The following is a 24,042-nucleotide window of genomic DNA, read 5'->3' as shown; positions in this document are numbered from 1 at the left end:
GAGAGTGGCGGCTTGTGAGACCGGGAGCAAAGAAGGAGCAACGGCTGATGATGTTGGAGGCGAGTTGTTGGTGACGCCATGGTTGTTGATGTTTCCCCTCCTATGCTGACGGCCCTCGGCCAGCGTGGTCGGCGAGCGACGTTCCGGTGGTGGGAACCAGGAGTCATCACTGGCTCCTGAAGCAAGATTTCCATCCGGGGTCTCAACAGCCACCAACTGAGCAGGAGCAGGTGAGAGCGGAGTGGTGCTAGGAGCCGAAGCGTCTGTCCAAGTTGGTGAGATGGCCGGCGCAGCTGCCGATTGCCTGGTAGAACTAGATGGCCGGCATGGAAGCGAACAGTACTGGCGGCTACGCGAGGTTCGAGAAAAGTAGTTACAGCAGGCTGTGTTGCGACAGCGGATGAAAGTCACGGCATTCGTCGATGAGCGGCCAGGAGTGGTAGCAGGACGGCCGGACGGAGAAGGAGCCCAAGATGTGTCGAGGCTTCTGGCAGCTGGAGAGCTGGAAGGAGACTCAGTGTAGATAGGTGGGGCAGCTGGTAGGCTAACGGCTGGAGCTGGAACGACTGATTTCTGGCCTCGGCCCAGACGCTTGGCAGCTGCAGTAGCGATGACTGACGGGTAGCAGGCGGCCGAGCAGAATTTCTTTCTGTTGTTGGAGCTGAAGAAAGTGTTGGTGCATGCCTCGTTCCCGCAAGCCTTTTCCATCTTTGAAGAGTTGGTGTAGTAGAGTCGGTGTAGTAGAGTCGGTGAGGTAGAGTCGGTGTAGTAGAATCGGTGTAGTTGAGTCGGTGTAGTAGAATCGGTGTGGTCGAAGAGAGCTGTAAACGGAGAGACGGCTGGCGCCCAGATGATCAGTAGATAGTAAAATTCTTAAAATTTAGCTTGCCGGAGGAATAAAATATGATGATAATAATGATGATGATGATGTAGGGAGCGTCGAGAGACTCCGTTAGTTAAAGTGGCTTTATTCCTCGATGCCAAGTGTCATTCTTGCATGCCCCAGTGGCAGCTGCCATCTGGTGGCGTTGTTGGAGTGCTGGATGGAGGCCACCTGGTGGAGAAAGTTGAAAACTCGGGCCGTAGCGTGGAGCAGAGATCAGAATAAAAAAAATGCAGATGAATGAATGAGAGGATGGCTGGGTCAGCTCGGACAAAAATCAGCAGTGGCGTAGATTGATCATGCGGAGATGAAGACGAGCAAGCAATATTTTAGAACCTGCCCATTAGTTGAGTCCAGTGGAGCAGAATCAGCCGGGGCAGCGGTGAGGTGCCGAACAGAGTGGAGATAGAGAAGTTGTCGTAGCCGAAAAGTGGTTGCAGCCAAGATGTGCGGTGTGGTGGTGGGAAGCGATGCGGTGATGGCCAGCTGCGGTGGAAACCAAGCTAGACCAAATGCGGCAGCTAGGCTAAAAATCAAAGTCGGAGCACCAGAGGATTAGCTCGGGCACTGGAGTAGAAGAAAGAGCCTCGGTGTAGTAATGGGAGCGGCCAAGAATAGTCGGAGCACCGTAGATAGTTCGCTGGGCAGCGGAGTAGAGTTTTGCACGGCAAACAGGTGTAAGGCGCAAAACAGTAGGAAGGACCTCTAGCGGCAGAAAGTTGGAGCTTGGGCCAGGGCGTTGGGCTGTCAGATGGATTGACACAGTAAAATAAAACTTGCCCGAGTGCACTAAAATCACGACCGAAATGTGGGGAACACTTAACTGCACGAGTGGGCGCACTTTGGGGCACGAAAAGTCAGGATTTCTCACGAAAACAAGCAAGATCTTGGGAGCTGTTTACACACACGACCGAACGCTGCCGTAGCAGACGACGTCATTTTCCATGAATAGATTTAGACGAGACGCCATAAGCCATTTGACAACACAATATTCCTTCACGCCATCTATTAGACACGTCCAAAACTCACTATCTGAAGGACCGGCTTTAGATAGTCACAAAAGTCACAAAAGTAAATCAAAAAGACCTTTTCTGTTTGCTTTAGCTGGCAAGGAGTCTTTAGAATTGTGCAGAGAACAAAGCTCACTTGCTAGTTTTATGCAAATTTTCCGGAAGTATACCGGAAGTAAGCGATAGCGCCTCAACCATTGAGCTGCCGACCAAATAAACCAAATATTCGTGATCTACGTGAAATTTGGGGTCGATTAGATGTAATTTAAACTAAATCCAGATTTTGGCCAAAATCGAGAATTTTCCTGAACTATAGTTCAGGAAAATTCTCAAAACCGGAAGTACGAAAACGTACAAAACAAAAGATGAACTTTACCACAAATTTGACGAGGATCACGAATATGTGGTTATTTTGTGCGTCGAATGAATATTTACTGAACTACTGACTAAAATGAGAAAACCGGAAGTAGAAAAAAATACATATTATTAGAAATCTAACAAGTGAGCTTTGTTCCTGAAATAGAAACTGACAGTTATCACAAAAAAGTTCTTTGTAGTAGTAGCGAGAAATTTCTTCAGATAGGTGCAAAGTAAGATTCTGACAGGTAAAAAATTATCAAAGACCATGCCGTCTAACGTCAGAAAGAAGAAACGTTTAAAAAAAGTAACATGAAAACAATGTCCGCTCTAGCTCAGACACTAAATTGAAAGAACTAACAAACAAAGGTAACAAATAATATTCATACTCACGTAATATTCACCCTGTCAAATTTCACCAAAACGGCAAAAAGCCACCACGCAGCATGACACATCACAACAGACGAAATCCTCAAGGTGATAATAGACGCCAGTTCAACTTCTACACTGAGGAAAAGGCACTCAAGGCGGTGATATCCGTTCATGTACCTTGTCTGCAAGTGATTCTCGACGTTTCAGCACCTAGGCAACAGTGCTTGGACAATGGATTGCTGAAAGGATAAACACCTAGTTGGTAGGGTAAACCTGCCGTTATTCAGAATGTGGTTCTATTCACTGTGGCATTCTACTAGGTTACATACTACAAGGCAACAGCAAATGTAAGATCAATCACAACGGATGGTGAAACACTACCCTGTCTCACAACAACAGCATGTTCCAGGCTCATGTGATCCTCACACAATAGGGACTGGGCATCTGATTGTTTTAATAATCACCTGTATCACCCTTTTAGCTTTATTCCTGTCATTCTGCACTTTACCTAACCTGTGATAAATCTTTCTTTTTGAATGAACACATTTTGTTTGTTTTTTAATTTAGCAGACAAACGAGACAGCAATCAATTCACAACCGTCACAACTGTCAACTGTGTTTATTTATCCTAGAGAATCCTAAAAGTGCGATCGTACGTAATCTAACAGCAGGATCCATTGTTAAAATGGAAATTTACATGTCGCAGTTCAGTAGCCAAAAGGATAAATAACAAAGCACCTCACCAAACGTTAATAAAAACTAACATTTCCTAGAATCATCGCAGATAAGATGCGTTAACACTGGAAATTTATCAAAAAATGAAATGAAACTTTTACACGTACATGTTATGTTACTACGAATTCACTTCATTCATTCACAAGACTAAAATGCTGAAGTCAAACCGGGTAACATTATACCCACCCTCGGCAAATTCGTGATCTGATCCATCATCGTTATCAGCGATTTCACCGTCGTCTCCACCTGCGAACAAATTGAAATCTCGTCAGTAAATCAATTACATGCGGTCACCACGAACAGATGAGACACAACGGTCAACTATGAAAATATTCATCATATTTGACCCTGAATTCCCGCTATATTCCAAAAACTAGGTTGATGAGACACAACGGTCAACTATGAAAATATTCATCATATTTGACCCTGAATTCCCGCTATATTCCAAAAACTAGGTTCTGTTGTAGGGTTTATAAGGATGGCAATTAAGTGAAAAAAAACATTAAGGTAATGAACCTTAGGAACGGAACAAAAGAACAAAGAATATGACGACAACGTAAGTAATTACGCCAACTCTATCGACAATTTAGAAAATACAAACTGAAAATGGTACATGATAGAACGAAGGTTAATTGGAAATTATGCACAAGAGAAAGCTTCTAAGAAATTCCATAAAATACCTGTATCGCGACGACGTCGTCTGTTAGCGCTCCTGACAGAATGCGGAGGTGGATCAGTTTCGCCATGAACCAAGGAATTCCGGTAGAACAAGATAGGTTCCCATTCTCGACGAGGTGAAAGCCTACCCATGATCAGCATTCGGTCCAAAAACTGTAAAACCACCTTTTTGTCTTGTTTTAACAGTTTGTTTGAAAACTCGCCACAAATTTCAAGAAACGCTAAATTAGGAAGAGGGCCAATTTGATTATTTGGATTCTCGAGTGGATTTGGCAAAAATAATTCCGTCTCTATGAATGGCGGTGATAGCTTCGCGATTTTTCACCGTATCGAGTCCAAATGACATGGCCAATTCTTTGGCCAATTCCTACGGACAAATTTATTACAATTATTATTATTTCATTATAAATATTTGCGTGAAAAGTAATGCTGTCAGTAAGGTTTAAATTTGTTTCATACCTTGACACTAAGAAATTCTTCTGACTGCCGATCAATACGACTTCCACCATCCCTTGTTAGATCGTGAAACAGCAATGAGAGACTAAGAACCATAGTTTTTGCATTGGTAATTTTGTTGATGTTTCGAGTTTTTCCCAATAATGTCTTAATGATGTCACCGTAATCATCGTAATACTTGACATAGTGTCTAATAACACCTGCCGCAGCTTTTACAGGCAAGACGTTGCAAGCCACGAGTTTGCAGAAAACCGATAAATAGTTCCGGCGATTGTGCAATTTTTCAATTTTTTTATGTTCGTCGCCTTCGTCGCCTTCCTCGTCTACATCTTCTTCTTCTTCAACAAATACATAAGTCTGAATGAAGTTTTCCAGAATTTGTTGTAGGTCACGATCAGGCTCGTAAACAAGCGGTTTTAACTGAGGATTGTCTTTTAGTCGCTTGCTAAACCATATAAGCAAATCCCCTACAGACACGTATGCCTAAAAAACAAAATTATAAATACGCGTGGAATGACAAGAATTTTTCACTAACAATACCAACCTCTTCTCTAAAATCAGCAACGTTCGAAGTGATAAGCTCAGTCATCAAAGACATGTACGCGTCCAAATGATCTCTTAATTGTTTCTGTTGTTGAGCGGCAGACGTTCCTTGTCCAGAACAGTTTTTGAATTGCAGAAGCTCCCATAAAACAGCAGAATGGCAAGCAGAAATGCAATATTTTATAGCCTAAAAAAATAACTGCATAATATTTTGCGGAAATAAAACCAAGAAAATCACTAGATACTTCAAGTAGCATTGACCGATTTAGGTTTAAAGTTTCTTGAATTCCGTTAAACATCCCACAAATTCCATGTCCCAAGATTGTGATGTGACGAGAATAAGGCAATTTTTTTCAAACCCAATACCAGCGTAAACACCGAATCCTTGTTGGGCTCGTCGTCCTATAAAAACACATGAATAAGTATATAAGACGAGGAAAAAAAATTGCAAACAAAATAAATTCTTACGCCAGCCATCAGTGTTACATAATTTACATAATCTTGTTCGCATTTCTTAACGATACGATCAATTAAAGTGTTCCTTGTTAAATCACATCGAGAAGATATGGCGTAATCTTCATTACAAAGATATTCCAGCGCTTGAGCGCAGCCTTCCAACACTTCTGTTGTGGTGTGCCTTTCCACTATATTCTGGATCAAGCGCAATAACGAATCTAGACTCTGAAATTTGAGAAGTTAAGTATCTCAGCCTTTTGAAAACAATATCATAAATCAAACGAACTCACCTTCTCTTGACGTGAGGTAGTATAGATTTCCATATTAAGGTATTGAGGGATTGACAAGAGGTTTGCAACTTGTTCGGGATCAGTCATATATTTCCCGAGTAACAGAGGAAGAGTTGGTATGAAATGTTCAGTAAGTCGTACACGGCGACCTTGGGTTTGTTTGGTTTCTTTGACGGTAGGAATCTGTAATAATAATAATTCATATGAAAATCTCCACTACTACATGTTGTATGTTTACATGATAAGCAGATTAAAAATAATTAATCGGTTACCTTTCTCATAGACCCTCGACCTGCAGGTGGTTCTCCAGTCGCAACTTGTTTAAATCAGCACACAATTTGTCAGTCTTGGATTACAGCATTCTCTCGTCGGTTTTCAGTTTCACCAATGGAGTCCATGATCAGTAGCGAAGGATCACCCTGTAAGCAGAATGAACATTTATTTAGATGACAATAATATTCAAAGAAGATTGTAACGACAAAAAGCAATACCTCAAATCAAGAGGGACTGTGTAAGGAGCTAAATAGGGAGATTCAAGGGTAGCAGCCATTGGGTTAGCAAAAAGGGACCTTGTTGACTTTCTTGAAAGAACATTACTTTTCATAAAGTCTGTCATGCAAATTTAGGAACCTTCAGGTTCCTGTAAATGAAAAAAAAAAAAAAAACATTTAAAAAAGAAGTAAAAGAATAATTGAACAGTTTTAAGTATATACTCACGCAATATTTTTCTCGCCAAAATCATCATCTCGTCCAAGGAAACGCCATCACACATCGCGAACAGCCAAAAATCTAAGAGTAAAACTCCGTGCTGTGTTGAGAGCAGGGTAGTAGAAGCCGGTTGGGTAGTCGAATGATGCTGGTCGCCTAAATGATGTTCATGTAGGCCGCATCTTCTCGGTCATTACCTAAATGGCTAAATCAAGCTAAACAAAATGTAAACAAAATTTAAATTCAGTGACATGACAATGAAGTTACACAGAATAACACCAATCAGCTTTCCTAAGCAATGGAATGAGTCAAGTTCGATGACAAAGCGATGATCCGCGTTGAACGTGTGGTCATTGCCTTATTTTGGAGGGATAACCATATGCCCCACATTTGGTCTTATATGCAACATCTAAATAAGAAACCAAACAATCGTTAAAATTGCTATTAGTATGACAACTTCTCTAAATTCAATGTAAACACAACTTATAATGATGATAGCATGATCACAATATTTAACCTCTTTTTTTGTTGTTGAAAAATAGGGAGATTCATGGGTAGCAGCCAATGGGTTAGCAAACAAGAAATCTTGTTGACTGTAACTCTGTAAGTCCTTTTCTTGGACTTACTTTCTCATATAGTCAGTCATGCTAATTTAGAAACCTGTAAATAAAACAAAAATTCATATTAGACTGCAATTAATAAAGTTCAGTAAAATGACAAGTGAACTTTTACACACATGAAACCACAAATCAGTTATCCAAGATTCTCTATAAGATGGAATGAGAGATTGTTCCATGCTGGGGTTGGTGATCTAGCAGGTTCAATAGAAACAATCGATAATTAAGATTAATCCTAATAAAACACGAGAAGAATATATGTTAAAGCATGAAATAAAGCTAGTGTTGGTTTTTACCTGAATTATTTCGATGACACATTCAGTAGAATACAATGAGTTTGAACAAAAAAGTTGACGGTAGGTTGCACGACTTTCACGTTTACTCTGACTGTGAGTTGATGAAAAACATTAAGGTTATCCAACATATACACGAAATAGAACACATCACCGACAAGTTATTACAGACGAAATCACTCGAGTTTACCTATGAATCATTGGTAATTTTCGAAGCTAGCTTAACGTTGATTGTTGACTCATCAGATGAAATGATTTATTACCTGTGTTACAACTTCTCACGTTCTGACAAATAAGCGAAGAAAATTTCGCGTTTTGGGGCAAGAAAAGGGAATTTTGCATGCAGTTCTATATTTGACCGCTAGGTAGCGTTGTGGCGAAACTTTTTTTTTTAATTTAAACATTTTGTTTGTGACTCTTATTTGTGACGTATCCTGGTCTCTCATGGCGCGTCAGTACGTTTCCTACCACACGGTCCTTTTATATTTGGTTGCATTTGTGAATTTTCACCATCCCGGTCGAGTTTTATAGCCGCGTGACGATAAAGAAAGTCAAAGTCAATAAAGAAAGTGAACCCAAATCTCAAACAACTAACCTTTATCTTGTTCTTGCTTTCTGATTCTTCTTTCTGCATAAAAAGTCTTCATGAAAAGGCAGTCTACCGGAACCGGTGCATCAAGTGCTGAAGTGGCGTGATTTGTTAAACATACTGTAGACATTCTGTAGACTTGTCAGGTCGATCTCGGATCTGGTACGGCTTTTCCGCTTTTTCTTTATTCAAGATTCTATCACAATTTTGTTTTAATCACTTAAAAAATTAGCCTTACTAGTCCTGACTTTTATTTCGTTTTTCAATGAAAATGTCGTTTCCATCGCGTCAATCCTAATTCAACTAAATTAACTGTTCAACGTGGACGTTGAATGAGGCACAGTTATATGTAAAGATATAACCGGTCATAGTATTAAAAATCGTTTTCGATCGGTTGTATTCCTTTACGTTTTCCTGACGCGCCGATGACCGTGCTCTCTTCCTACTCCCACCTCCTATTGCATTCTTGTCGATTCTTTTTTTTTTCTTTCTGTCATCCTATACTACCATAATTACATTTCGAAATATAAAACATTAGGTGAAACACCAAATACAGTACCTTTCGCTGCAACCTTCCCACAAGTGTATTTTTTATAAGATGAGACATGCACATGATTAAAGAAAAATTTCATTTTGAATGGTTTTCGTAGTTAGACCACAATAGAATATTACATATTATTATTGTAATAGTCTGCTTACACGTTACATCCTTATCCTAAGCCCTTCAGCAATTAAGACTGACGTTGAGTGGCCGTGATTTAAGGGGGAGGGGAATTAGGCAGTTAGAACTAGATTGACAAATTAAGAATGCAAACTTAATCACACGGTACCCATAAGGATTCTTTGTTATTCGTACGTCGATATCTTTGAAATGAAGAACAAAAGATTAAAATTCTTCAAAGGACAACGACACGTAAACTTGCACTGTTATTTAACCCTACAACAATCTACGAATGATTGCTTACTTACTAGCGACATTTTATACTTGGCAGAGTGATTTTAAAACACTGATTTAAATGTTAGAAAACGAGAAATTAGGGACTGAGTGATAATTCTCTCTGCAACAAATATGGCGGATGCCGCTCCAGAACCTAAAGCTAATATGACAAAAGCGCCTTGTAAATCCGTTAGGTTGAGACTTTTAATAGCCCCTCCAGATCGGTTGACGTCATCGCATTTTCTACTCGATGGTGGCCAATATAGTTTCTTCCAATACTCACCAAGACCTGTTTCTATCAACTGCAGGATCCTGCAAAAGTAAAATTAAAATATCGCGTTTCGGTCATCACGATTATCATATAAAGCAGCATTTTAAAGAAAAATATTCAAGGAAGCACACTCTCGTGAACATGCAATAAAAATACGTCTCGGACCTCCGCCTCTCTGGCCCAATAAATAAGGTTCACGCTCTTAGGAGTGTTGAATATAGCTCACCCTGCAGACATGATCAACTCTGCATCAGTAACAAATGGTAACTCCCAAACTAGTTGATACTGTGGCTAAACTAAGGTATATCACGGTTAACGATTCAGTTTTTCCTAAAGGGTGGGTAACATGCACGGGCAGTTATGGGAAGCGGGAGTGCCTTATATAGATAGACCTTACTTTTTATCCAATAGGTGTTTGAGCGGACTATCCGTGGGCAGGGCGAACGCGAAATTCACTTTAAAAAACTCCTGCTTAGCAATACTAAGACGGCAGGTTCCCGATCGAGCATAGTCCTCTCCAACAGCAAATTGCAGGTACGATTTTTCCTGTGAACTCAAAATGGAGAGCATCAGCTATTGCCAAGCTAACAAAAATAAATAAATAAATAAGTAAAAACTGGGCAATTACTTTTATGAAAGCATAGCTTCCATTGGTCACACGTTGAACACCGTCAGCGTTAGCGTCGACTAAAGCCCCTTGTTGCTTCAAAAGGCCTTCTAGAAGAAAGGTATAAGGATAATGGTTAAAAGCCACATTTTCTTAGTATTAAAAATTCACATGGAAAAATGTAGAGTGTCTTACCTCCAATAGTTTTGTAAACTCCAGTTGTGGCCTCCTAAAGGATATATCATACAAAGCTGTTTCATGTGACGCTACACGTACGCATCAAATTATTATAGGAATGGAATAATCAGTGTAGTACAGTAAAGAGCGTTTCGAGAGCCGTTCCTCGATGCACTCCCCATCCGAGTTTTGATCCGGGGAGCTCTTCAAGTTTACCGATGATGGGCGATAATCTGGGAAAGCTTAGAAAACCGACGAGAATTCCAACGTAGGCGCTGGCAAACACCACGGCACTCAAACACCAAAATGCTCCGAGTAAACGAGGTGAAAATCCGATTGAGGACAACTTTTGTCCAGCTAGATCATCATAAAGAGACAAACTGCTTTTAACATCCCTGACCAAAAAAGGGAGTCTTAAAGTGACAAATGAAGCAATACATTGTCCAATTAGAACTCCTAAAATAAAGAAATATTGCTTCGCTAAAGCCGGGCTTCTTTCCTGGAAAACATTTGGCTTCACTGGCGAGATTTGACTGTGAGTGACTGCGGCTTTCTGGTAGGTTTTCCATACAAATGTCAAATCCTTCCACAGGACTATGGGTAGAAGAAGGGCAAACAATAGCAAGGAAAGCCAAACCTGTTTTAATAATACAATTTTTTTTAAACGTAGAGGAAATAATAAAAAAAAAAGACATGAATGGTCGAATAACCTCTAAACGAAAAGGTTTTATGCAAGCCAACAAACGGTTGTCTTCCGCTGGTGGCGGAATCAGTATAGCTGTAGGTTCTTCGTGAAATGCGACGGAGAAGTCGATGGCTTTAGATCGGGAATGAGTGACGGAAAAGGGACCCACGCCAATGTCGACAATCTATCACAGCATCGTCAATATGCTAAACTAGGATATAAATCTATAAAAGTAATTCATTCACGTGTTCGATTATCATTCCAATCATCCCGTTCCAACTGCCGTTCGCCGTTATTGTCCCGTAAGTGTTATCACTGGGCTCTTTAACTTCATAACTAAAAATACGTGCAAAAAGATCGGATAAAAAATCTAAGAAATATTTAACTGAAATGATTTAAAAAAAAACAAAGTTTCAAAAAGTAGCCTACGTGAAGTTGTAGATCTTTTGAAGGGCGTGAAGGATTTCATAGCAGTACCCTTTGAATCCGGTTACCGTTCCATTCGAGCGTTCAAAAATCACAAATGGCGGTCGCTGCTTTCCAAAACGCAGCGAGACAAAAATAAAAAAATAAAATAATAATAATAAAAAAAAAAAATGGGCATGGATTATATTGATTGGTCATGGAGTCTTGATCGTGTCATTGAAGCGTTTTAATTTATATACTTCCAGCGACGCCAACCGCAACTTGTTCCCGTTAAACTGTTGCCGGCTAACACCTTCAGCCAACTCAAGCCTGAATGGACGCATAGATCGAGTCCACTGAAGATCATCTAATTTGGAACAGTCCTGCAGTTCCCTACTAACGCTGTCGTCCGTGAAAAAGAGTCAAATAAAGAAGACGGACAGGAAGGTCGTTGGAAAAAACTAGAAATGAAGTGAATCGCTTGCTTGAATGGCGTCTCATTGTCCAGCAATAGACGGCGGGAGTCGGCATCCATTGACGAGGAGCAGATGCGATGTTCCAGCCACTTGTTGAACACGTAGAGGCCACAGTAATCCCGGCTGGCCTCCTTCGACGCAAATGCCGTTGAGCGGGAGTAATTCAAAATGAAATTATATAATTACAAAATAAAAAAAGGGGGTAGGTGATGCCAGATAGTTGTAATAAGAACTTGCATTGAGACGGTAAAGCTCCAAACGTTCAATTTCCAGGCCACCAGGTGCTGCTGCTGCTGCTGCTGCTTCGTTGGATGGGCAAGGTATGAAATCCAGCCTCAGAAGCGGCATCGTTGACGACAGTAGGGGTTGGAGGACATGAGCGACCCGGCATCCAGTTGCCGCCAACACCAAACCGTCGAATAATCTCCGACCTCCAGCTGCGAGCGGCAAGTGTTTTAATACAAGAATTTAACAATACAATTTGCCTGGATGGCGGAAAGAGAGAGAGAGAGACGCTGCCACACACAAAGAAGAAAGAAAAGAAGAGGGAAACAAACACTCGTTTGATGCCATCTCTTTTTTACAATAGTCCCATAAAAAAGGAGGCCAGCATCACGAGATGCGCTTATCTTTGAAATGGGCATCCCACCGTCTGCCATCGCACCGTGTCACGATCCGAGTCAAATAGCCTCGCCGATCAAAAAAAGAGGCACGTATGCTGATGCGGTTGCGGTATGGACCTCTACGGTGTTACCTAGTATAAGCCAATTCACAAAGTGGTACGTAGGTGTATACCCAGATCGTGTTGCACAATGTCATCGGTAATTCGGATAGCCGCCGACATCCGGAACGTCGTGAAGCTAATTGATGATGGACATCCGAGGTGTCGAGCATCATCGAGCAGGTTGGTCATCCATAACTCGTCGTGGCTTCTCGGTCGGAGCAGGTCGAGTTCGTCGTCGTGAACGAGAGCTTCCCAACGGTGGAGGAATTCAAAGATGAAAAATAAAAATAAAAGAAGAAGTTAAGAAATTACCAACGTTGCCAAAAAAACAAAAAAACATGACCACGTCTAGAGAGGAAAAGGAGAGCAGGTCTCTCTCTCTCTCTCTTCTTCGCTGGTGGTTAATGTAATTTACCAAGTTGTTTTCCAAGGCTTCCATAGGCTGCTGCTGTATCCATCACGCGGCATGCGGCGAGACAGAACATTAAAACTGTGCGGCAAGGGGGCGGTCGTCGTGGTGGCATTGAGGAACGGCTTCGACGGGGTTTTTCTTTTTTCCGAGAAACTGCTAGCGATGTCCGGCGACGGCTTCAATGTTGCCTTAACCGCAGAGCGTGAGCAACTGCTGGACGGATGGCCAACCGCGGACATAATGAAGCTCAGTGGAATCCATCAGTGGCGTCCGATAATGAACGTTTCCGGTTCGATATTGTTGGGACGTACGACTCGGTGGATGACATCTGCACACGCGCTGATGCTATTGACGTCAACCGCATCGCGGCAAATATCAGACGGCCAAGCAGATGCGCTAAAATCTAGCTCACGATAGAGCTGTGCTGCCATTTGTGCTGCAGCGCACACACAGTTGCACTATGCAAAGAATGCCAACAGCCTGCACCTTTTCCCACCTTCTCTTGTGTGTTCTCTTATCTGCTGTCAGGCCAACGTTTACATAGATTTTAAGCTCTGCGAGTGCGACGTCTACCGGTTGAAGAGTGATTGATTGATCGGTTGGATGATTGCATCGAGGCCAAATAAGACTGCAGTATCGTGAGCTTAATTCTGGACTGCAATTGATGTCTAAGGCTTGATGAAGTGAACAGCGACGCCAGTAATAGGGAAAGGAAGAAAAAGAAAGGATGGAAAACGCATTAACCAATAAACAAATGGCCAAGGGTTCCCTCTATTTATTTATAGGCCACCGGTCGTGCTGAATGTTTGCTTAGGAAAGGTACGTGCTGCTGCGGAGATAAACATCTCGTCCGTCCTCTCTATTCACCCGTCACTGATGGCTGGCAAATGATGCCACAAGAGATTCAAGAATTGGAGAATGAGGTGGCAAAAATCTACGACGATTGACGGGACTTGGGGGGAAAATCGACGCGCCACATCACGATAAGGCCCCGTCATTAAGCCACAAAACACACTTTACTCTGACTCGGTTGTTTGTCTTCGATCGTGGTGTGCCGGGCCGGGCCAGCCTGGATTCTACAGAGATATATAAAGGCGGGACACGGCGAATCGGCTCACGAATCTAGCCAGCAGCGCTTTTTCTCTCTTTTTATTCCCACCATGACGGGGTAGATATTAGATATAAATATAATTCACGTCTTTTCGAATATACGACCAATTTGTAGAGTCGCCGATAGCGCGGCCCTGACTATAGTATATACCGTCTATATTAAGCCTGTCTGCATCTTCTAAATCTCGTCATTCTTGTCACTCTTCTTCATCCTACATAGTACGAGCTTGTGCAGTCTGACCAAAACTTTCCTTTAAAAAAAAAATCCTCCACTCTCCTCTGAACAAAGCTGGCCCAATCATCATTTATCTCCTGTTCTGGCCGTTTAGGTAAGACGACGACGACTGCGGAGCCACCATTATGCGGCGAAGAGACTAGAAAAAAAAGACTAGAAAGAAACTATCTCTGTGTATAGAAGCAGCTAACTAGTATAAAACCCGCTTTCTAACTAACAAACAAAAAACGACCCGATCTCGCGAATGTCTGACCTCTCCCGTCCTATTATCTCAATGATGTCACTTTGTGAGGCCAACGGAGTCGTTTCAACTATTATATACTGTTGTATACACTCTTCTTTCTTTCTTTCTTTTTTCCCAAAGTCTAGAGCTCTCTTCCTGGATTCCTTGATATCCTTTTTGGAGACGCCTATCAGACGTTATCGTGAGCTTGCCTGATGGGCGCCTTGTTGTTGCCTGGTGTATACACATCCCGCTATTTTGCCTTTCCCGATAGAGTTCCCACACACACACAGATGAAAAGAGCTTGGAGTTTTTGTGTCTGTCTGTATGCTAACTCTCTCTCACTTGGCTCTTTTTCCTCCTATTCACTTTGGATGGGCGTCGATGGCGAAAAAATAAAAAAAAAAAGCCTCGGCTTCGTTCTCGTCCCGTCCGAGGGCTGTAGGCGCGCCGCGTAGAAGAAGAATAATTCAATCAATCGGCCGCTGGTAATGTATGCTGAAAAGAGAAGACCTGCCGCTTATGACGACGCATATAAATATTTTTTAGAAAAAAAACAAATTATAATATTTTTTTAAAAGCTGAAAAAAAAAATCTACCGACTGGTTGTTACTGCTGTTGTTGTGTTGCTCCTAGAAAATGCGCGTTGCTTATATATAGCGCATAAATAGAAAAGAAGAAGACGAAGGAGGGGAAAAAAATGGTAGTATATAATAATATAAGAGATGTGACGTTTAGATAGGCCGTCGAGCGCGGTTAATGTTCAACCTGGTAGTCCTTCCACTTGAGATGAGAGTGGTGCGATAAGCCCAAGTTTCAATCGGAATTTTTCTTTCTCCTTTCTCGACTTTTGGCTTCTGCTGCTGACTGTTGTTGCTGTTGTTGATGGAAAGATGAGAGGCGGGTTGGCAGCATATCCAAATGAAGAAGAAGAAAAAACATTTACGCGTAAAAGACCGTGAACTGAATGGCAAAAGCTTTCGGTTGGGTAAAATGGAGGGAGGCTCGAGAAAACGAATCCATCATCCTGCAACTCGATTCTGAAAGTAGGTTTCGGGACGCTGCTAGAAGAAGATGAAGAAGAATTAAAGAAGAAAAGGGCTGGTCTTCTTCACCTCCTGCCTCAAATGCGAAAAATCTTTTTTGGGAATGGCCATTGCCAAGCCCCTCGTGTCCCTGCCATCTTTCTCCTCCTAGAGGCTCAGCAGCAGCAGCACTCTGGCTCCTTGCTCCACACACATATCCTGGTGTAGTGGGGCACGTCGGCCTTCCTCCGATGATGATGCTGCACATATTAAGCACGCCTTTGCCTCCTCTGGATCGCTGACATATCGCGCCGACTATATTCACTCTGGGGGAAAACATTTTGTATAAAAATCCACCTCGTATTTTTTTGTTGTCCTTCTCCTTCTAACGGCCATTTCGTGAAATGAAAAAAAAAAATACAGAAAGTTGAGATTCGATAAAAACAGTAAGAATCCGCCTCCGAAAAAAAAGGGCAGTCGTTTTCCTTATAACTTTATACGAGCCATTAAAGGGAGAAAGAAAGAAAGAAAAACCCAAGAAAATGTTTGCTCTCTCAACTCCTGAAAAGGTGAAAAAGGTGTAAATGACTGAAAAGAAGAGAGAGAGAGGGGCAAAAAAATTCCTAGGAGTCGTCGGGTTTCGGATTGGAAACGCTTGGAAATTAATCTTCGCCTTGTAAATCTTTTCTAAATTGAACGCAGCTTGCGTTGGCTTTTTTGTGTTTGCTGGGGGATTGTGGGAAATAGAGAAGACGGATCGACGGTCAGTTCATACAATTCAAATTCGAAGGCGATCTAATCTCAAGGCGTTGGGGTCCGAGATCCACCGCCCGTTGGCAACCCGGTTAAACATTCAACACGTCACGCGTCTTTTTTTTATTTTTCTTCTTCAAATTTTTCTTGTGTTTGTCCGGCGCGCCAGAAAACGTCGTCGCCCATTTCGCTCATTCAATTTTAGCCTACAGTCGTATCCATTTCTGATTCAGCCAAGGCATTCTGTCAAGACATTTATGAACGGCCGTGGCCGTAGCAAAGAAGAAGAGAGAACCCCCCCGGCCGACACTAATGTCGGATTATCGCGACCGTGTATATTATATGTCGTTGATAAATGAGAGAAAATGTGTGTGGGGGAAAAAAAAAATAAATAAACGGGCGACGATGACGATGTTGATTGTTGTGTGCTTCGGCCATCTATTCCACCTGATGCTGGAGCAACAGACGAGAGCCCCTCGGTAACATTCGCTCTCGGCTTTTGGGGTTGTTGTTTTCTTCTTCTTTGCCTTTTCTTAAGAAGCTGTCGACGTGAACGGATCTTCAGGGTTTCTGTATGGGACTATATCTCGTGACACCATCCAAAGCCGGTAGGTTTTTAGAACGTCTAAAAAAGTGACATTAAATCTGATTTATGAGCGTTGCATGTTTCTTTTCTTATTTTCTTAGTTCGTCGTCCAAATGCAGCAGGTGCGATTTGATATACACACACACAAGATACACGGGACGGCTCTTTTTTTTGTTGTTGTTTTGTGTGTGTGTGTGTGGGTTCTTTTTTTCTTCTTTTAAATAGCATTTTATAGCCTTTTCCCGTCTTATTTCTTATTTGTTTGTTTTTTCTTTCTTTTTTAGGTCGGGACGAATCCGGTTTTGGCATATGACCATTCCCGGATTTAGAATTGTTTCTGTATAGAGAGAGAGAAAGAGAGAGAGAGAGTGACCCTTGGGTTGGCAACGGCGACTCGTGCGGACACCATTTATTACAACTCTATATAGTAGGCGCTCTCTTGTCGGGCTGTCCCGGTAATAAGTCAAGTTGCCAATCGTCGAGACAAATCAATAATTGTACGCCGCCAAGTCCAGCGCGCGCGCTCGCCTCCTTTCCCCATGGCGACTTGTCTGACGAATGAATTTGGCCGGCCATCAAGTCAAGGCCAATGGACTCCCCGACTGAGACTGACTGCATGCATTGCTGATGCCATATGGTGACGTAAATTACAACTACATCGAGTTCCCCTCTACCCAAGGACTATTTGAAAAGGATGTGACAGCGGTCGTCCGGTTATGGTCACATCTCGAAACGCTCGATGAAATGCCGCCCGCTAGACACACACACACACTCACACACACACACGCACGCATAGCTCTATACAATCTAACAATATTATATGGCACGAACGATTGATCGAGCGGTTAGGCAATAGGCACTGGGCTGGGCGCCTAGGCGGCTCTCCCGCTGTGGGACTTTGCAAAAATGCCGATCAGGATCGCCTCTCACGACAGATTTATACGCGCATGCGTTAGCGTCTAAACCATCCGCCCATCCGTCGGGTCGAATCAGACAGAGACTTGAACGCGTACGGGCCGCCATCCATGCCCGTAGAAAAAGAAAATTAAATTAAAGAACGGAAAACCCATAGAGTGTAATTGTAACTCTTATGTCAAATTGTTTTCCTTCTCTTCTACTTTAACGACTTGGGTAGGAGAAATCGATTGGATGGCATCCGCTTCGGCGCAATCTTGGCAAAAGGGGGAAAATGGGGACGAAGGCAACCAGATAACAAGAAAACCTTTCACGAGAAAAAAGTAGACAAAATAATAATTCCCATCGAAATATTTTGAACGGTTGTAAAAAAAAAAAATAAAGCGCGCCGAAAAATTTTAAAAGGGCCAACGAGCTCACGCATAAAGTGTCGTCAGTCCTTATGCACATAACTTGTAGATTGCATTGATGCCCCTCATCTTCTTACGTAACGTATATATCGCTAGAGCTTACTCTTTTTTCTCATACAATATTCAAATGCCTTTTTTTCTTTTCTCTTTTTCCATTCGGAACTTTGGTCCGCCATCACTACCATCCGGATGACTTCTCACGGTCATTATAAAGGTCTCTCTGTCTTTGTTACTTTTTCGTCGACACAAGAGCTATTGACCCATTAGTGAGGCGCCGCCGCTCGCAGATTTGATTGCCTCCTGTATATAGGATGTAACAACCATGTATGCTACATAACGTTTTACAAGGAGAGAGAGAGAGAGATGGCTAGGACCTGTTTTTTTCTGGTGCCCAGAGTGAAGGCAGGAAAAAGATGATTGTCGTACGCAGAAAACGGTTATTTCATTTATTATTTTGAAAGAAGAAGAAGAAAAAAAGGGACACGGCCGAACTGTTACACCTTCTGTGCTGGAGGGAGAGATTGTATAGTTAGTTTAGTAGACGTACTGTGGTGAATGCCGATTGCTCTGATGCGGGAATTCTCACACAGTCGTTTCTCGTTTCTCTGCCTTTGCCAGTTCTTCTTCTTCTTCTTCTTGTTTGTTGGCCCTCGATAATCAAACTGCATTTTCCCTTCTCTTAACTCAGTATCTTTCCATCTCTCTCTCTCTTCTTTTTGTTCTTTCTCTCTTTTTTCGCTCGTCTGATTGCCATTTCGTGAGGATGAAAATTTCAATTGTTTCCCATTTCTCCCGAAAGAAAAAAAAAACACACGAGGGGAGGGCATAAGGGGGGTCGAAATTGTGGTGGTGGGGCCCCCCTTCCAAGAAGATTTCGTAATGCGATAATCGTTTGGCTCGTTTTGACGATGTCGAGAGCACCGCAAGGAGGCCATCAGGGCAGGTGCGGCCCATATGCCACACGAATCAGCGGGTGAAAGACGAAAAATGAAATAAATTACGTGAATTAAAGAAGAAGAAGAAGAAGAAAAAACAAAAATAAGGCCTTTCACTTTTTCGGTTCCGTTCCAGCGGGTACTATAGGCAAGGTCCTGTATTCCCGCTGCGTGCATACGTATATAGTATTTTATTATTATTATCATCATCATTATTCTTTTCTTTCGGGTAACACTACACGCTCCACCTGCGTCACCCAAAGTGAAAAGGCAAAAGGGCTCCCGTTAAGAGGCGCCAGTAGTTTGGGAGCCAAACACTCGCAACTATCCGCAAAAGTCCGCTGGATTTTTATTTTTTCTTCTTCTCCCTCCCTCATCCCAACTGTTGTTGTTGTTGTTGTGTGCCTATTTCTTTTTTCTTCTTCTCAGCCGCAACGTCATCGCCGGTGATTTGAACACTCAGCACGACTGACAATAAGTGGGCGAGGAACGTGCGGTCTTTTGAGCGTGGCAGTGCAAGATAACGGGTCGACCAGCAGACGGCTGTCCCATTAAAAGAAACGGCAAGTCAACAAATCATATAGATCGCGTAGGGAAAAGAAGAAAAACCAAAAATATGATGACCACACCCAAATGTTTGATCAAATTAGAACGGCCAACAACCGGCCGAAAAATCCAGCACATGATAGATGGAGTGGAGAGTCAGGGCTACCTAGTTAAGAGTAACAACGTTCCATCTTGTACCGTAGTGATAGAGTAGATACACGTAAGACGTGAGGCCTTCAAGGAGAAACACAAAATCTGGAGCCTGGGAAATCACCAAATTCCGCTGGTTACGCTAATAACAATGAAATGCAGATACAAGCAAAGGCAATTTTCTTTCGGGTAATCCCCACTTCGGTGGAGGATTTTCGTGACGAGAATTTTGGCGATTTTCGAAATCAAGTTTGAACGGCCTCTAGTTATACATCCCACCCGCTGTAACGATTCATCAATGCAGCGTCACCCCCCCAGCATACACAGCGAATACAAATCTTTTATTTTGTCTACATTTTCCCAAAATAAAACGAGAAAAAAAAAAGAAAAAAAGCTCAGGGATATATTTTTTTAACGATCCGCAATGGGCAAAACCCATCACGGCTGCTGGTGCAATGATGGCCAACGAGGAAAGAAAAACGAGAACGCGCGGGTGATGCAACAAGGTTATGAATTCTATGACTTATGGGCTACTTGGCATTTTTGGCGATGGTTGTTGGCCCCTTCTATAATCGATAGTGTTTCTCTATTTCTCTCGTTAGATTTTGATAGAAAAGCGTTTTCACTGCGCCATTGTAAAAGATAATCATCATCATCGTAAACACGAAAAGAGAATTTGGGTTTTCTTTTCGGTTGCCCAAAAATAGGAAAGAATCGATCCTTCGCAGCCCCGTAGCGCTAGTCAATTCACTCATTCGGTTCGGTTATTCGGTTGAAAATCGTCTTGGTGTTCTCTCCACTGGAGAATTTCATCCCGGCGTTTGTATTTTTATGTTGACGATTGTACACACGTATGGTACGAATACAATCAACCCACCCATTTTGTAGCTGCAGCGTGAAAAGTTCATTAAATTATTTTTTTTTTTTTGTTCCCTTCTCGCAAGTCGATGGCGGCGCGGCACGATCGAACGCCGAGAAGGTGAGACTGCGCCGGCCAATAGTCGCGTGATTGCGGGACCCCATCAGCGTGAATTCATTATCAGTGAAACCGATCGAAATGAATCGAGAGGTGGAAAAAAAAGTGTTGCATCCACACCACGTGTAATAAATTCAGATACAACTCGAAAGAGCACGCAACGCAAACGCCGCTCTCGTAATAATGTTCTCGCAGTTACAAGAGAGGCGCCAACAAGAACCAAACAAAAAAATTATAAGAAACACAAAAAAAAAAACATTTGAAAAAAAAAAAACGCACACACTCTCACACGTAAACAATATGGACACACTCAAAGAGTCATCACACACAAACACACAAGATGATTTTTTCCGAGTCGGGAGGGACAATAAAAACCAACAATAACGGAAGGAGAGAGAGAGAATAATTGTCTGGATGTTTATACACGTAAAAAAAAGGAGAGGAAAAAAAAAGTATCAGAAATTATTTGTTTCGTCTTTGTTCTGTACAGAGAGGACAACAGCAGCAAACCCCAAGTGCGTTTGAGAGAGAATAAATAGGCGTTTTCTCTGTATTTTTTTTTTATTTCTGTGTTGAGTAAAGAAACTTATGACGCATGATTAACGGCAGTATTTTCCACTTTTTTCTATCTCAAAAAAATGTTTTTTTCTCCCAAAACACAAACTATGTGTGTGAGAAGAGAAGGCCGTTAAAAGAAATATGAACAAGGCGGCTCTCTCGTCTTCTTCACAATAATAAAATAACAAAAAATAAAAAATGAAGTTGTTTTTCTCTTTCCTGTGTTTTTCATGGCGAATGACACACATACGAACTGGGAGAAAAAAAAACGTAGAAGAATTTTTTTTTCCGAGCGGGGTGGAGAATCTTTAAAAAAACAATTGTATTTTTGTGCTCGCCCTCCTCCTCCCTCTTTGCTCACACAGTGAATGTGTCGGCGTGTGATAACTCTTTTTATTTCTCATTCTTGGTATATTTTTTCTTCGTCAAGAAATAATAAAAAGAAAAAAAAAAGGTAAAGAAGGAGGAAAAAGAAGAATTATATGTATAAGACCGTAAAGTACGCTGAATTGTTATTGCATAAAAATTTGGAATGTGATGAGGTATAAGACCCTATGGCTGCTTCCGGGCGGTAAGAAAACAACAAAGTATAGGAGGGTGAGAACTGAACAGAAAAATTTTATAAAATAAACAGACGAGAGACGTATTATGCAATAATAAAAATGAAGTAGAAAGATTCTTTCGTAATGATAAAACTGCAGAGACAAATGAATCGGGGTACAATAAATTCAACTGAAGAACAACAACGAAATAAAATGAAATATTTATAAAAATTTCAGGGTTAGAGAGAGAGAAAAACAGAAAAAAAAGAGTAGGACGACCGCTCGCACACGTTCACTGTAAATGGCACGATATGCATACAAAAGAATGTCTCAGCCGAGAAAAAAAAATATATTTATATTTTCTCTCTACCGACGCACGAAGGAGAGGCGGGAGTTCGAAAAGGAAGAAATAAAAAGGTCGACAGCTGTTTCTTATTTTTTGAGTGATGATCTCATTGAATTCAGGCCGAGTATAATATCAATCGCGGGCGTGTGCTGCACACATCACGCTGTGGTTACTTCCCAAACAACAAACAAACAAGCAAAACTTTTTTCTCTTCCAACTCAACGGTTAGACGCGCGAGACACAGCCTCGGTATTATTTATACATGTCCCGGCCATCCTATTCTTTTCCTAAGTTGCCTAGCTCTATCTGTCTATGTATGTCCGTGTGTGTGTAGGCGCCGAGTGGAGCTCCGGCGCCCAAATATTTCTTTTTTTTTTCGCTCGAGGAATATCACAATATCTTTTCGCAGCCCGAAAAAAATTTACAACAACAGCAACATGAGGAACGATATGCGCCACGCGCTGCACCTTCTTCCGTTTCGGGCGTTTTGAGAGGCTGAATTATTTTTCTCCTTGTTGTTATAAATCATCACAACATGGTGTGGCTGGTTGTTGTTGTTGTTGTTCGGTACATAAACGAATTCAAAAAAAAAAAGACGAGAAGAATCTGCTTTACCCATTTTGGTCGTCTTACATATTATAATCATGAATCGATTCAAAGGAAACATTTTTGAAAAAAAAAAAAATGGGAAAAATTTTCCGTAACCAAAAGGGAGAAGCAACCAAGAAAAAACAACTAAATATAATTCTTCTTTTCTACATTTCAAAACTGTTTTTGTTTTCCCTGTGCGTTTTCTCTTTTTGGACGGATTTGGGGGAGGAGGAGGAGGATATCTTGTTGCGACATATGGTACAAGTTGATCAAAAAAGAAAAAAGCGAAGAAATCAAATAAAAATCAGAAATTCACGCACAAAATAGAATATGTATACGATAGTAGAGGGAGGAGTTATTTTTTAAGGCGAGCTCGTTCACACAGAAACGGAAGGGGAGAAAGAAATTATATATATAAAAGGGCGGCAGCGGAGAAATGAGGCGGCGGAAGACGAAAAGAGGAACGCAAAAGAACAGAAAAAAAACCTCCTTTCAAATTCGCTGCGCCACGCAAAAGATCAAACAACAATTAAGGCGATAGAGAGAAGGAGAGAGAGAGAGCGAAATGATCCAACAACATGATGTGAGATCGCCAGAGTCGTCAGTCACACACACGACAGTCAAACAAAAAGGGGGGGCAGCAGAAACAGGAGCGGAAATGACAGTAATAACGCGATGAGGTTTGATCAACCGCACTGGATGTTACACGTCAAATGGTGTGGGAGGGTTTGAACGAAGGCGAAAAACCGCACGAAGGGGGAAAACCCGGCAAACTCATCGACGCAAACGCCTGCGTCATCGAAATTGTAGCTCACCGTAATAATCTTTTTTCTTGTCTTCATCGTCAAAACCAGAAGTACAGATTCGGGAAAAACAATCAATTGATTCCCAAACGAAACAAATAGAAAAAACAAAGTTGACTTGTTTCTCCTCTTTTTGCCTCGGGGCCCGCAAAAAAGGGAAAACACGGGTGTCCGTCGTGTGTAGAAGTGATGGTTGATGGGTTTTCTCTGTTGCGTTTGTTTGTGTGTGAGTGTGTGTGTGTGTTTGGCTTTGGCCGATGATGATGATGTTGATGGTTTCACCTTTCTCTCACTCGCCCGACCGCTAGTCACCACCGTAAACGTACACGCCCGAAATAATTTGTTTCTCAAAAAAGGAAAAGAAATTTTTTTCGAAGAAGTGTCAGCTGGTGGAGCCATTTCTCTCTCAGTGTGCGTTGCGTCGTGTTGCCTAGAGTACAGTATGTATAGAGCAGCCGCCATCGTGTACATCAGTGTCGCTTCATGTGCAGTGACAGATGGTCGGATCGTGAGAACGAACGCTGGCACAGGTGGCAACGGAACGGCTTTTGTCCCGTATGCTTCCGGAAGTGGCGGGTCAGCTCGTCAGACCGTGCAAATTTCCAAGTGCAACCGTCCCACGTGCACTGGTACGGCTTTTCACCTGCGCGACCCAAG

The 24,042-nt window shown here is 42.0% G+C and overlaps 3 protein-coding genes and 2 long non-coding RNA genes across 9 annotated transcripts in view; 1 reads left to right on the top strand and 4 right to left on the bottom strand.

Moving 5' to 3' along the window:
* The first annotated feature begins 2,400 nt into the window (after positions 1-2,400).
* LOC124205430 lies at positions 2,401-3,163 on the top strand. Its single transcript, XR_006879312.1, has 3 exons — positions 2,401-2,619; positions 2,685-2,884; positions 2,943-3,163. It is a non-coding gene; the product is annotated as an uncharacterized LOC124205430 (long non-coding RNA).
* A 59-nt stretch (positions 3,164-3,222) lies between these two features.
* On the bottom strand, positions 3,223-6,309 carry LOC124205422 (cohesin subunit SA-1-like). The gene is made up of 10 exons (XM_046602869.1): positions 6,272-6,309; positions 6,053-6,199; positions 5,781-5,963; positions 5,503-5,715; positions 5,280-5,436; positions 5,036-5,221; positions 4,495-4,974; positions 4,038-4,402; positions 3,465-3,603; positions 3,223-3,391 (listed from the first exon to the last, which is right to left on the bottom strand). The coding sequence occupies exons 5-8, from the start codon at positions 5,331-5,333 to the stop codon at positions 4,283-4,285; spliced, it is 840 nt and encodes a 279-aa protein (XP_046458825.1). The 5' UTR covers positions 5,334-5,436; positions 5,503-5,715; positions 5,781-5,963; positions 6,053-6,199; positions 6,272-6,309; the 3' UTR covers positions 3,223-3,391; positions 3,465-3,603; positions 4,038-4,282.
* Positions 6,310-6,974: 665 nt separating this feature from the next.
* On the bottom strand, positions 6,975-7,905 carry LOC124205417. 2 transcript variants are annotated; one of them, XR_006879310.1, is made up of 4 exons: positions 7,589-7,905; positions 7,402-7,492; positions 7,225-7,299; positions 6,975-7,148 (listed from the first exon to the last, which is right to left on the bottom strand). It is a non-coding gene; the product is annotated as an uncharacterized LOC124205417 (long non-coding RNA). The 2 variants fall into 2 exon arrangements; XR_006879311.1 differs by lacking the exon at positions 6,975-7,148 and having other exon boundaries at positions 7,285-7,340; positions 7,589-7,882.
* A 266-nt stretch (positions 7,906-8,171) lies between these two features.
* LOC124205392 (glutamate receptor ionotropic, kainate 3-like) lies at positions 8,172-15,315 on the bottom strand. 4 transcript variants are annotated; one of them, XM_046602842.1, is made up of 12 exons: positions 12,685-15,312; positions 12,341-12,517; positions 11,330-11,982; positions 11,094-11,197; positions 10,910-11,000; positions 10,690-10,848; positions 10,418-10,616; positions 10,119-10,336; positions 9,998-10,031; positions 9,824-9,912; positions 9,593-9,741; positions 8,172-9,236 (listed from the first exon to the last, which is right to left on the bottom strand). In XM_046602842.1, the coding sequence occupies exons 3-12, from the start codon at positions 11,411-11,413 to the stop codon at positions 8,987-8,989; spliced, it is 1,377 nt and encodes a 458-aa protein (XP_046458798.1). In that variant the 5' UTR covers positions 11,414-11,982; positions 12,341-12,517; positions 12,685-15,312; the 3' UTR covers positions 8,172-8,986. The 4 variants fall into 4 exon arrangements, with proteins under 4 accessions (XP_046458798.1, XP_046458779.1, XP_046458784.1 ...); XM_046602823.1 differs by having other exon boundaries at positions 10,119-10,616; positions 12,685-15,315; XM_046602828.1 differs by having other exon boundaries at positions 10,119-10,616; positions 11,330-12,517; positions 12,685-15,315.
* Positions 15,316-20,653: 5,338 nt separating this feature from the next.
* LOC124202646 (Krueppel-like factor 3) overlaps positions 20,654-24,042 on the bottom strand; it is a 36,908-nt gene continuing 33,519 nt past the window's right edge. Inside the window, exon 7 of the mRNA XM_046598993.1 lies at positions 20,654-24,028. Coding sequence (XP_046454949.1) covers positions 23,856-24,028 — 173 coding nt within the window. The 3' untranslated portion in view covers positions 20,654-23,855. The remainder of the gene's footprint in view (positions 24,029-24,042) is intronic.

This window comes from Daphnia pulex, chromosome 2 (genome assembly GCF_021134715.1).
Source record: "Daphnia pulex isolate KAP4 chromosome 2, ASM2113471v1".
NCBI lineage: Eukaryota > Metazoa > Arthropoda > Branchiopoda > Diplostraca > Daphniidae > Daphnia > Daphnia pulex.
This window is presented reverse-complemented; position numbering and strand designations above follow the sequence as displayed.